The sequence below is a fragment of the Oncorhynchus masou genome, chromosome 1 (assembly GCF_036934945.1).
Source record: "Oncorhynchus masou masou isolate Uvic2021 chromosome 1, UVic_Omas_1.1, whole genome shotgun sequence".
Lineage (NCBI taxonomy): Eukaryota > Metazoa > Chordata > Actinopteri > Salmoniformes > Salmonidae > Oncorhynchus > Oncorhynchus masou.
In genome coordinates, this window is record NC_088212.1 from 2,281,518 (window position 1) to 2,295,070 (window position 13,553).

Below are 13,553 nucleotides of genomic sequence, written 5' to 3' on the forward strand. Positions count from 1 at the left end.
TGTCCACTCCTCTACTGGTGACTGTCCTGTTGTCTTTCTCCTCCCGTCCACTCCTCTACTGGTGACTGTCCTGTTGTCTTTCTCCTCCCGTCCACTCCTCTACTGGTGACTGTCCTGTTGTCTTTCTCCTCCTGTCCACTCCTCTACTGGTGACTGTCCTGTTGTCGTTCTCCTCCCGTCCACTCCTCTACTGGTGACTGTCCTGTTGTCTTTCTCCTCCCGTCCACTCCTCTACTGGTGACTGTCCTGTTGTCTTTCTCCTCCCGTCCACTCCTCTACTGGTGACTGTCCTGTTGTCTTTCTCCTCCCGTCCACTCCTCTACTGGTGACTGTCCTGTTGTCTTTCTCCTCCCGTCCACTCCTCTTACTGGTGACTGTCCTGTTGTCTTTCTCCTCCTGTCCACTCCTCTACTGGTGACTGTCCTGTTGTCTTTCTCCTCCCGTCCACTCCTCTACTGGTGACTGTCCTGTTGTCTTTCTCCCCCATCCACTCCTCTACTGGTAACTGTCCTGTTGTCTTTCTCCTCCCGTCCACTCCTCTACTGGTGACTGTCCTGTTGTCTTTCTCCTCCTGTCCACTCCTCTACTGGTGACTGTCCTGTTGTCGTTCTCCCCCGTTCACTCCTCTACTGGTGACTGTCCTGTTGTCTTTCTCCTCCTGTCCACTCCTCTACTGGTAACTGTCCTGTTGTCTTTCTCCTCCTGTCCACTCCTCTACTGGTGACTGTCCTGTTGTCTTTCTGTTGTCTTTCTCCTCCCGTCCACTCCTCTACTGGTGACTGTCCTGTTGTCTTTCTGTTGTCTTTCTCCTCCTGTCCACTCCTCTACTGGTGACTGTCCTGTTGTCTTTCTGTTGTCTTTCTCCTCCCGTCCACTCCTCTACTGGTGACTGTCCTGTTGTCTTTCTCCTCCCGTCCACTCCTCTACTGGTGACTGTCCTGTTGTCTTTCTCCTCCCGTCCACTCCTCTACTGGTGACTGTCCTGTTGTCTTTCTCCTCCCGTCCACTCCTCTTACTGGTGACTGTCCTGTTGTCTTTCTCCTCCTGTCCACTCCTCTACTGGTGACTGTCCTGTTGTCTTTCTCCTCCCGTCCACTCCTCTACTGGTGACTGTCCTGTTGTCTTTCTCCCCCATCCACTCCTCTACTGGTAACTGTCCTGTTGTCTTTCTCCTCCCGTCCACTCCTCTACTGGTGACTGTCCTGTTGTCTTTCTCCTCCTGTCCACTCCTCTACTGGTGACTGTCCTGTTGTCGTTCTCCCCCGTTCACTCCTCTACTGGTGACTGTCCTGTTGTCTTTCTCCTCCTGTCCACTCCTCTACTGGTAACTGTCCTGTTGTCTTTCTCCTCCTGTCCACTCCTCTACTGGTGACTGTCCTGTTGTCTTTCTGTTGTCGTTCTCCCCCGTTCACTCCTCTACTGGTGACTGTCCTGTTGTCTTTCTCCTCCCGTCCACTCCTCTACTGGTAACTGTCCTGTTGTCTTTCTCCTCCTGTCCACTCCTCTACTGGTAACTGTCCTGTTGTCTTTCTCCTCCCGTCCACTCCTCTACTGGTGACTGTCCTGTTGTCTTTCTCCTCCTGTCCACTCCTCTACTGGTGACTGTCCTGTTGTCTTTCTCCTCCTGTCCACTCCTCTACTGGTGACTGTCCTGTTGTCTTTCTCCTCCCGTCCACTCCTCTACTGGTAACTGTCCTGTTGTCTTTCTCCTCCTGTCCACTCCTCTACTGGTGACTGTCCTGTTGTCTTTCTGTTGTCTTTCTCCTCCTGTCCACTCCTCTACTGGTAACTGTCCTGTTGTCTTTCTCCTCCTGTCCACTCCTCTACTGGTGACTGTCCTGTTGTCTTTCTCCTCCTGTCCACTCCTCTACTGGTGACTGTCCTGTTGTCGTTCTCCCCCGTCCACTCCTCTACTGGTGACTGTCCTGTTGTCGTTCTCCTCCCGTCCACTCCTCTACTGGTGACTGTCCTGTTGTCGTTCTCCCCCGTCCACTCCTCTACTGGTGACTGTCCTGTTGTCTTTCTCCTCCCGTCCACTCCTCTACTGGTGACTGTCCTGTTGTCGTTCTCCCCCGTCCACTCCTCTACTGGTAACTGTCCTGTTGTCTTTCTCCTCCTGTCCACTCCTCTACTGGTGACTGTCCTGTTGTCTTTCTCCCCCCGTCCACTCCTCTACTGGTAACTGTCCTGTTGTCTTTCTCCTCCTGTCCACTCCTCTACTGGTGACTGTCCTGTTGTCGTTCTCCCCCGTCCACTCCTCTACTGGTGACTGTCCTGTTGTCGTTCTCCTCCTGTCCACTCCTCTACTGGTGACTGTCCTGTTGTCTTTCTCCTCCTGTCCACTCCTCTACTGGTGACTGTCCTGTTGTCTTTCTCCTCCCGTCCACTCCTCTACTGGTAACTGTCCTGTTGTCGTTCTCCCCCGTCCACTCCTCTACTGGTGACTGTCCTGTTGTCTTTCTCCTCCCGTCCACTCCTCTACTTGTGACTGTCCTGTTGTCTTTCTCCTCCTGTCCACTCCTCTACTGGTGACTGTCCTGTTGTCTTTCTCCTCCCGTCCACTCCTCTACTGGTGACTGTCCTGTTGTCTTTCTCCTCCTGTCCACTCCTCTACTGGTGACTGTCCTGTTGTCTTTCTCCTCCTGTCCACTCCTCTACTGGTGACTGTCCTGTTGTCGTTCTCCCCCGTCCACTCCTCTACTGGTGACTGTCCTGTTGTCTTTCTCCTCCTGTCCACTCCTCTACTGGTAACTGTCCTGTTGTCTTTCTCCTCCTGTCCACTCCTCTACTGGTAACTGTCCTGTTGTCTTTCTCCTCCTGTCCACTCCTCTACTGGTAACTGTCCTGTTGTCTTTCTCCTCCTGTCCACTCCTCTACTGGTAACTGTCCTGTTGTCTTTCTCCTCCTGTCCACTCCTCTACTGGTAACTGTCCTGTTGTCTTTCTCCTCCCGTCCACTCCTCTACTGGTGACTGTCCTGTTGTCTTTCTCCTCCCGTCCACTCCTCTACTGGTGACTGTCCTGTTGTCTTTCTCCTCCTGTCCACTCCTCTACTGGTGACTGTCCTGTTGTCTTTCTCCTCCTGTCCACTCCTCTACTGGTGACTGTCCTGTTGTCTTTCTCCTCCCGTTCACTCCTCTACTGGTAACTGTCCTGTTGTCTTTCTCCTCCTGTCCACTCCTCTACTGGTAACTGTCCTGTTGTCTTTCTCCTCCTGTCCACTCCTCTACTGGTAACTGTCCTGTTGTCTTTCTCCTCCTGTCCACTCCTCTACTGGTGACTGTCCTGTTGTCTTTCTGTTGTCTTTCTCCTCCCGTCCACTCCTCTACTGGGGACTGTCCTGTTGTCTTTCTCCTCCCGTCCACTCCTCTACTGGTAACTGTCCTGTTGTCTTTCTCCTCCTGTCCACTCCTCTACTGGTAACTGTCCTGTTGTCTTTCTCCTCCCGTCCACTCCTCTACTGGTGACTGTCCTGTTGTCTTTCTCCTCCTGTCCACTCCTCTACTGGTGACTGTCCTGTTGTCTTTCTCCTCCTGTCCACTCCTCTACTGGTGACTGTCCTGTTGTCTTTCTCCTCCCGTCCACTCCTCTACTGGTAACTGTCCTGTTGTCTTTCTCCTCCTGTCCACTCCTCTACTGGTGACTGTCCTGTTGTCTTTCTGTTGTCTTTCTCCTCCTGTCCACTCCTCTACTGGTAACTGTCCTGTTGTCTTTCTCCTCCTGTCCACTCCTCTACTGGTGACTGTCCTGTTGTCTTTCTCCTCCTGTCCACTCCTCTACTGGTGACTGTCCTGTTGTCGTTCTCCCCCGTCCACTCCTCTACTGGTGACTGTCCTGTTGTCTTTCTCCCCCCGTCCACTCCTCTACTGGTGACTGTCCTGTTGTCTTTCTCCTCCCGTCCACTCCTCTACTGGTGACTGTCCTGTTGTCTTTCTCCTCCCGTCCACTCCTCTACTGGTGACTGTCCTGTTGTCTTTCTCCTCCCGTCCACTCCTCTACTGGTGACTGTCCTGTTGTCTTTCTCCCCCGTCCACTCCTCTACTGGTGACTGTCCTGTTGTCTTTCTCCTCCTGTCCACTCCTCTACTGGTGACTGTCCTGTTGTCTTTCTCCTCCTGTCCACTCCTCTACTGGTGACTGTCCTGTTGTCTTTCTCCTCCTGTCCACTCCTCTACTGGTGACTGTCCTGTTGTCTTTCTCCTCCCGTCCACTCCTCTACTGGTGACTGTCCTGTTGTCTTTCTCCTCCCGTCCACTCCTCTACTGGTAACTGTCCTGTTGTCGTTCTCCCCCGTCCACTCCTCTACTGGTGACTGTCCTGTTGTCTTTCTCCTCCCGTCCACTCCTCTACTTGTGACTGTCCTGTTGTCTTTCTCCTCCTGTCCACTCCTCTACTGGTGACTGTCCTGTTGTCTTTCTCCTCCTGTCCACTCCTCTACTGGTGACTGTCCTGTTGTCTTTCTCCTCCCGTCCACTCCTCTACTGGTGACTGTCCTGTTGTCTTTCTCCTCCTGTCCACTCCTCTACTGGTGACTGTCCTGTTGTCTTTCTCCTCCTGTCCACTCCTCTACTGGTGACTGTCCTGTTGTCTTTCTCCTCCCGTCCACTCCTCTACTGGTGACTGTCCTGTTGTCGTTCTCCCCCGTCCACTCCTCTACTGGTGACTGTCCTGTTGTCTTTCTCCTCCTGTCCACTCCTCTACTGGTGACTGTCCTGTTGTCTTTCTCCTCCTGTCCACTCCTCTACTGGTGACTGTCCTGTTGTCTTTCTCCTCCTGTCCACTCCTCTACTGGTGACTGTCCTGTTGTCGTTCTCCCCGTCCACTCCTCTACTGGTGACTGTCCTGTTGTCTTTCTCCTCCTGTCCACTCCTCTACTGGTGACTGTCCTGTTGTCTTTCTCCTCCTGTCCACTCCTCTACTGGTGACTGTCCTGTTGTCGTTCTCCCCCGTCCACTCCTCTACTGGTAACTGTCCTGTTGTCTTTCTCCTCCTGTCCACTCCTCTACTGGTAACTGTCCTGTTGTCTTTCTCCTCCTGTCCACTCCTCTACTGGTGACTGTCCTGTTGTCTTTCTCCTCCCGTCCACTCCTCTACTGGTGACTGTCCTGTTGTCTTTCTCCTCCCGTCCACTCCTCTACTGGTGACTGTCCTGTTGTCTTTCTCCTCCTGTCCACTCCTCTACTGGTGACTGTCCTGTTGTCTTTCTCCTCCTGTCCACTCCTCTACTGGTGACTGTCCTGTTGTCGTTCTCCCCCGTCCACTCCTCTACTGGTGACTGTCCTGTTGTCTTTCTCCTCCTGTCCACTCCTCTACTGGTGACTGTCCTGTTGTCTTTCTCCTCCTGTCCACTCCTCTACTGGTGACTGTCCTGTTGTCTTTCTCCTCCTGTCCACTCCTCTACTGGTGACTGTCCTGTTGTCTTTCTCCTCCCGTCCACTCCTCTACTGGTGACTGTCCTGTTGTCTTTCTCCTCCTGTCCACTCCTCTACTGGTGACTGTCCTGTTGTCTTTCTCCTCCTGTCCACTCCTCTACTGGTGACTGTCCTGTTGTCTTTCTCCTCCTGTCCACTCCTCTACTGGTGACTGTCCTGTTGTCTTTCTCCTCCTGTCCACTCCTCTACTGGTGACTGTCCTGTTGTCTTTCTCCTCCTGTCCACTCCTCTACTGGTGACTGTCCTGTTGTCGTTCTCCCCCGTCCACTCCTCTACTGGTGACTGTCCTGTTGTCTTTCTCCTCCTGTCCACTCCTCTACTGGTGACTGTCCTGTTGTCTTTCTCCTCCTCTGTCCACTCCTCTACTGGTGACTGTCCTGTTGTCTTTCTCCTCCCGTCCACTCCTCTACTTGTGACTGTCCTGTTGTCTTTCTCCTCCTGTCCACTCCTCTACTGGTGACTGTCCTGTTGTCTTTCTCCTCCTGTCCACTCCTCTACTTGTGACTGTCCTGTTGTCTTTCTCCTCCTGTCCACTCCTCTACTTGTGACTGTCCTGTTGTCTTTCTCCTCCTGTCCACTCCTCTACTGGTGACTGTCCTGTTGTCTTTCTCCTCCTGTCCACTCCTCTACTGGTAACTGTCCTGTTGTCTTTCTCCTCCCGTTCACTCCTCTACTGGTGACTGTCCTGTTGTCTTTCTCCTCCTGTCCACTCCTCTACTGGTGACTGTCCTGTTGTCGTTCTCCCCCGTCCACTCCTCTACTGGTGACTGTCCTGTTGTCTTTCTCCTCCCGTCCACTCCTCTACTTGTGACTGTCCCAAAAAGTATGCCTGAGTCACGGAATTTCAGAAAATGTCTACGTAAAAGTCCCCCACTTAATAATAATAATAATAATAATATATCCCATTTAGCAGACGCTTTTGTCCAAAGCGACTTACAAGTCGGCTGGGGCCACTACTTTTACATATGGGTGGTCCCAGTGGTCCCAGTAGAACTAGTAGAAAATTGTTAATAACCATTCAAGATATATATTTTTATTTTATTAATAAAAATATATATTTTATTAATTTTTTTAAGTGATATTTGCAAAAAATGTGGGTTTTAAAACATGTTCTAAGTTCAAATAAAATGTCCCCCAATAAGAATCACTGTTTATGTAATATATATTGGCTCAGAGCGAGAACTATTCTGTGTTCAGCAGTAAAAGTATTGTAGGGGAATATTCAGTAGGGTCTGTAGACTGTAGATGTGGTTTCACAGGGAATACTCAGTAGGGTCTGTAGACTGTCGATGTGGTGTGGTTTCACAGGGAATATTCAGTAGGGTCTGTAGACTGTCGATGTGGTGTGGTTTCACAGGGAATATTCAGTAGGGTCTGTAGACTGTAGATGTGGTGTGGTTTCACAGGGAATACTCAGTAGGGTCTGTAGACTGTAGATGTGGTGTGGTTTCACAGGGAATACTCAGTAGGGTCTGTAGACTGTAGATGTGGTGTGGTTTCACAGGGAATACTCAGTAGGGTTTGTAGACTGTAGATGTGGTGTGGTTTCACAGGGAATACTCAGTAGGGTCTGTAGACTAGATGTGGTGTGGTTTCACAGGGAATATTCAGTAGGGTCTGTAGACTGTAGATGTGGTTTCACAGGGAATACTCAGTAGGGTCTGTAGACTGTAGATGTGGTGTGGTTTCACAGGGAATATTCAGTAGGGTCTGTAGACTGTAGATGTGGTTTCACAGGGAATATTCAGTAGGGTCTGTAGACTGTAGATGTGGTGTGGTTTCACAGGGAATACTCAGTAGGGTCTGTAGACTGTAGATGTGGTGTGGTTTCACAGGGAATACTCAGTAGGGTCTGTAGACTGTAGATGTGGTGTGGTTTCACAGGGACTATTCAGTAGGGTCTGTAGACTGTAGATGTGGTTTCACAGGGAATATTCAGTAGGGTCTGTAGACTGTAGATGTGGTGTGGTTTCACAGGGAATACTCAGTAGGGTCTGTAGACTGTAGATGTGGTGTGGTTTCACAGGGGATACTCAGTAGGGTCTGTAGACTGTAGATGTGGTGTGGTTTCACAGGGGATACTCAGTAGGGTCTGTAGACTGTAGATGTGGTTTCACAGGGAATACTAAGTAGGGTCTGTAGACTGTAGATGTGGTTTCACAGGGAATATTCAGTAGGGTCTGTAGACTGTAGATGTGGTGTGGTTTCACAGGGAATACTCAGTAGGGTCTGTAGACTGTAGATGTGGTTTCACAGGGAATATTCAGTAGGGTCTGTAGACTGTAGATGTGGTGTGGTTTCACAGGGAATACTCAGTAGGGTCTGTAGACTGTAGATGTGGTGTGGTTTCACAGGGGATACTCAGTAGGGTCTGTAGACTGTAGATGTGGTTTCACAGGGAATACTCAGTAGGGTCTGTAGACTGTAGATGTGGTTTCACAGGGAATACTCAATAGGGTCTGTAGACTGTAGATGTGGTGTGGTTTCACAGGGAATACTCAGTAGGGTCTGTAGACTGTAGATGTGGTGTGGTTTCACAGGGAATACTCAGTAGGGTCTGTAGACTGTCGATGTGGTGTGGTTTCACAGGGAATACTCAGTAGGGTCTGTATATATGGTGTGGTTTCACAGGGAATACTCAATAGGGTCTGTAGACTGTAGATGTGGTGTGGTTTCACAGGGAATACTCAGTAGGGTCTGTAGACTGTAGATGTGGTGTGGTTTCACAGGGAATACTCAGTAGGGTCTGTAGACTGTAGATGTGGTGTGGTTTCACAGGGAATACTCAGTAGGGTCTGTAGACTGTCGATGTGGTGTGGTTTCACAGGGAATACTCAGTAGGGTCTGTAGACTGTCGATGTGGTGTGGTTTCACAGGGAATACTCAGTAGGGTCTGTAGACTGTAGATGTGGTGTGGTTTCACAGGGAATATTCAGTAGGGTCTGTAGACTGTAGATGTGGTTTCACAGGGAATATTCAGTAGGGTCTGTAGACTGTAGATGTGGTGTGGTTTCACAGGGAATACTCAGTAGGGTCTGTAGACTGTAGATGTGGTGTGGTTTCACAGGGGATACTCAGTAGGGTCTGTAGACTGTAGATGTGGTGTGGTTTCACAGGGAATATTCAGTCGGGTCTGTAGACTGTAGATGTGGTGTGGTTTCACAGGGGATACTCAGTAGGGTCTGTAGACTGTAGATGTGGTTTCACAGGGAATACTAAGTAGGGTCTGTAGACTGTAGATGTGGTGTGGTTTCACAGGGAATACTCAGTAGGGTCTGTAGACTGTAGATGTGGTGTGGTTTCACAGGGAATACTCAGTAGAGTCTGTAGACTGTAGATGTGGTGTGGTTTCACAGGGAATACTCAGTAGGGTCTGTAGACTGTATATATGGTGTGGTTTCACAGGGAATACTCAGTAGGGTCTGTAGACTGTAGATGTGGTGTGGTTTCACAGGGAATACTCAGTAGGGTCTGTAGACTGTAGATGTGGTGTGGTTTCACAGGGAATACTCAGTAGGGTCTGTAGACTGTAGATGTGGTTTCACAGGGAATACTCAGTAGGGTCTGTAGACTGTCGATGTGGTGTGGTTTCACAGGGAATACTCAGTAGGGTCTGTAGACTGTCGATGTGGTGTGGTTTCACAGGGAATACTCAGTAGGGTCTGTAGACTGTCGATGTGGTGTGGTTTCACAGGGAATACTCAGTAGGGTCTGTAGACTGTAGATGTGGTGTGGTTTCACAGGGAATACTCAGTAGGGTCTGTAGACTGTCGATGTGGTGTGGTTTCACAGGGAATACTCAGTAGGGTCTGTAGACTGTAGATGTGGTGTGGTTTCACAGGGAATACTCAGTAGGGTCTGTAGACTGTAGATGTGGTGTGATATTGTTCCTTCACAGAGGAGACACGGTGTCTGTTTGTATACAGCCACTCTGTTTCCTGATATTGTTCCTTCACAGAGGAGACACTGTGTCTGTTGGTATCCAGCCATTCTGTTTCCTGATATTGTTCCTTCACAGAGGAGACACTGTGTCTGTTGGTATCCAGCCATTCTGTTTCCTGATATTGTTCCTTCACAGAGGAGACACTGTGTCTGTTGGTATCCAGCCATTCTGTTTCCTGATATTGTTCCTTCACAGAGGAGACACTGTGTCTGTTGGTATCCAGCCATTCTGTTTCCTGATATTGTTCCTTCACAGAGGAGACACGGTACCTGTTGGTATCCAGCCATTCTGTTTCCTGATATTGTTCCTTCACAGAGGAGACACGGTGTCTGTTGGTATCCAGCCATTCTGCCACAAGACATTCTGTTGCAATTACCTTCAGAACATTAAAGGTTACTCACAGATCGTCTTGAAGCCGTAACGACAATAAGCCACATCTGCTCTGTTTCTCTACGAACTAGACATTATATTGTGTTTACAGGTTTATATGAACCTGATAGAAGTAAGGAAGTTTGCAACGTGTTATAGTGCTGACAATCTACATTCATTGTTTTGCTTTTCGCCCCGTCTACCTTCCTTTAAATGTGTTTGGTGTGGCACTACGGTACTATGAGATGTTGTATTCTGAAGGTTTTCATCGATAGTAAGTTCTATTAGACATATTTCACTACGAAAGGACTCATGTTTACCAATAGGCCAGTTTTAACCAGTTTTGAGACGTTTTAACCAGTTAACACATTTTAACCAGTTTTAACCAGCTTTAACACATTTGAACCAGTTTTAACCAGTTTAAACCAGCTTTAACACATTTGAACCAGTTTTAACCAGTTTAAACCAGCTTTAACACATTTGAACCAGTTTTAACCAGCTTTAACACATTTGAACCAGTTTTAACCAGCTTTAACACATCTGAACCAGTTTTAACTAGTTTTAACGAGATTATTATCTAAGTGAGTCATCTTGTTTTCCTTCTAGTTGTACGAGTTGGACGACGAGGTCAAGAGGAAAGAGTTTCTTGATGACCTCTTCAGTTTTATGCAGAAGAGAGGTGAGTTCTTAATATACAATAATGTAATACATATCTCATAATATATATATATATATATATATATAACTAACTCAACATAACTATACCTTTCTTGGAGCATAGTGATTCTTGTTGTTAAAACTGTTTGAATGTTTTAGCGTGTCACTTATAAACATCCTCAACAGACAGGAGATCAGACTTCCTGTTCCAGGTTCTGATCATGACATTCGTGTTTGAACTTCAATTGGAAAACATTTATTTTTGTGAAAAGTTTGCCTGTCGTTGCTCCAAGCTAATTTTCTCAAAGTCCTTTGTGAGACAGAAACATTTGTGTGTGTATCTCTGTCCGTCCTTCCGTCAGTCCGTTTGTCTTGTGAAAACTGCTGCAGATGTTAGACAGCTGTAACAACAGGAGAATGTGGCTGAGTGTTTTGAAGGCCCCAGAGGCCCCAGAGCCTGGATAGTATTTGGGGTCTGGATAGTATTTGGGGTCTGGATAGTATTTGGGGCCTGGATAGTATTTGGGTCCTGGATAGTATTTGGGGCCTGGATAGTATTTGGGGTCTGGATAGTATTTGGGGCCTGGATAGTATTTGGGGTCTGGATAGTACATTTAAGACATTTAAGTCATTTAGCAGACGCTCTTATCCAGAGCGACTTACAAATTGGTGAATTCACCTTCTGACATCCAGTGGAACAGCCACTTTACAATAGTGCATCTAAATCAATTAAGGGGGGGGTGAGAAGGATTACTTTATCCTATCCTAGGTATTCCTTGAAGAGGTGGGGTTTCAGGTGTCTCCGGAAGGTGGTGATTGACTCCGCTGTCCTGGCGTCGTGAGGGAGTTTGTTCCACCATTGGGGGGCCAGAGCAGCGAACAGTTTTGACTGGGCTGAGCGGGAACTGTACTTCCTCAGTGGTAGGGAGGCGAGCAGGCCAGAGGTGGATGAACGCAGTTCCCTTGTTTGGGTGTAGGGCCTGATCAGAGCCTGGAGGTACTGGGGTGCCGTTCCCCTCACAGCTCCGTAGGCAAGCACCATGGTCTTGTAGCGGATGCGAGCTTCAACTGGAAGCCAGTGGAGAGAGCGGAGGAGCGGGGTGATGTGAGAGAACTTGGGAAGGTTGAACACCAGACGGGCTGCGGCGTTCTGGATGAGTTGTAGGGGTTTAATGGCACAGGCAGGGAGCCCAGCCAACAGCGAGTTGCAGTAATCCAGACGGGAGATGACAAGTGCCTGGATTAGGACCTGCGCCGCTTCCTGTGTGAGGCAGGGTCGTACTCTGCGGATGTTGTAGAGCATGAACCTACAGGAACGGGCCACCGCCTTGATGTTAGTTGAGAACGACAGGGTGTTGTCCAGGATCACGCCAAGGTTCTTAGCGCTCTGGGAGGAGGACACAATGGAGTTGTCAACCGTGATGGCGAGATCATGGAACGGGCAGTCCTTCCCGGGAGGAGGAGCAGCTCCGTCTTGTCGAGGTTCAGCTTGAGGTGGTGATCCGTCATCCACACTGATATGTCTGCCAGACATGCAGAGATGCGATCGCCACCTGGTCATCAGAAGGGGAAAGGAGAAGATTAATTGTGTGTCGTCTGCATAGCAATGATAGGAGAGACCATGTGAGGTGATGACAGAGCCAAGTGACTTGGTGTATAGCGAGAATAGGAGAGGGCCTAGAACAGAGCCCTGGGGGACCCCAGTGGTGAGAGCGCGTGGCGAGGAGACAGATTCTCGCCACGCCACCTGGTAGGAGCGACCTGTCAGGTAGGACGCAATCCAAGCGTGGGCCGCGCCGGAGATGCCCAACTCGGAGAGGGTGGAGAGGAGGATCTGATGGTTCACAGTATCGAAGGCATCCGATAGGTCTAGAAGGATGAGAGCAGAGGAGAGAGAGTTAGCTTTAGCAGTGCGGAGCGCCTCCGTGATACAGAGAAGAGCAGTCTCAGTTGAATGACTAGTCTTGAAACCTGACTGATTTGGATCAAGAAGGTCATTCTGAGAGAGATAGCGGGAGAGCTGACCAAGGACGGCACGTTCAAGAGTTTTGGAGAGAAAAGAAAGAAGGGATACTGGTCTGTAGTTGTTGACATCGGAGGGATCGAGTGTAGGTATTTGGGGTCTGGTAGGTATTTGGGGTCTGGATAGTATTTGGGGTCTGGATAGTATTTGGGGTCTGGATAGTATTTGGGGCCTGGATAGTATTTGGGGCCTGGATATGTCTGGATAGTATTTGGGGTCTGGATAGTATTTGGGGCCTGGATAGTATTTGGGGCCTGGATAGTATTTGGGGTCTGGATAGTATTTGGGGTCTGGATAGTATTTGGGGTCTGGATAGTATTTGGGGTCTGGATAGTATTTGGGGTCTGGATAGTATTTGGGGTCTGGATAGTATTTGGGGTCTGCATAGTATTTGGGGTCTGGATAGTATTTGGGGTCTGGATAGTATTTGGGGCCTGGATAGTATTTGGGGTCTGGATAGTATTTGGGGCCTGGATAGTATTTGGGGTCTGCATAGTATTTGGGGTCTGGATAGGTTTTGGGGTCTGGATAGTATTTGGGGTCTGGATTGTATTTGGGGTCTGGATAGTATTTGGGGTCTGCATATTATTTGGGGTCTGGATAGTATTTGGGGTCTGGATAGTATTTTGGGCCTGGATAGTATTTGGGGTCTGGATAGTATTTGGGGTCTGGATAGTATTTGGGGTCTGGATAGTATTTGGGGTCTGGATAGTATTTGGGGTCTGGTGCTGTTTCCTGCAGCTTTACTTATCTACCAGGAGAGGGGGGGACAGGGGGTTGATCCATATCACAGTGGCACGCTAACCAACCCCTCAACCCCCCCTCAACCCCTCCAACACAATCCCCCCTCCAACACAACCCACCCTCAACCCTTCCAACACAATCCCCCCCTCAACCCCTCCAACACAATCCCCCCTCCCCCCAACACAATCCCCCTCCAACACAACCCCCACCCTCCCTTCCAACACAATCCCCCCTTCCAACACAGTCCCCCTCCAACACAAACCCCCTCCCTCCCGACACAATCCCTCCTCCAACACAACCCTCCCCCCCTCCCTTCCAACACAACCACCCTTCCCTCCCAACACAATCCCCCTCCAACACAATCCCCCTCCAACACAATCCCCCTCC

The 13,553-nt window shown here is 49.3% G+C and overlaps 1 protein-coding gene across 4 annotated transcripts in view; it reads left to right on the top strand.

Annotated features, from left to right (window-relative positions):
• The window catches only part of LOC135508019 (AT-rich interactive domain-containing protein 3A-like), a 193,320-nt gene that overhangs the window by 122,459 nt on the left and 57,308 nt on the right, over nucleotides 1-13,553 (top strand). For all 4 annotated transcript variants that reach the window (XM_064927941.1, XM_064928019.1, XM_064928105.1 and 1 more), the window contains one exon: nucleotides 10,349-10,421. In XM_064927941.1, the coding sequence (XP_064784013.1) occupies nucleotides 10,349-10,421 (73 nt within the window). The remainder of the gene's footprint in view (nucleotides 1-10,348; nucleotides 10,422-13,553) is intronic.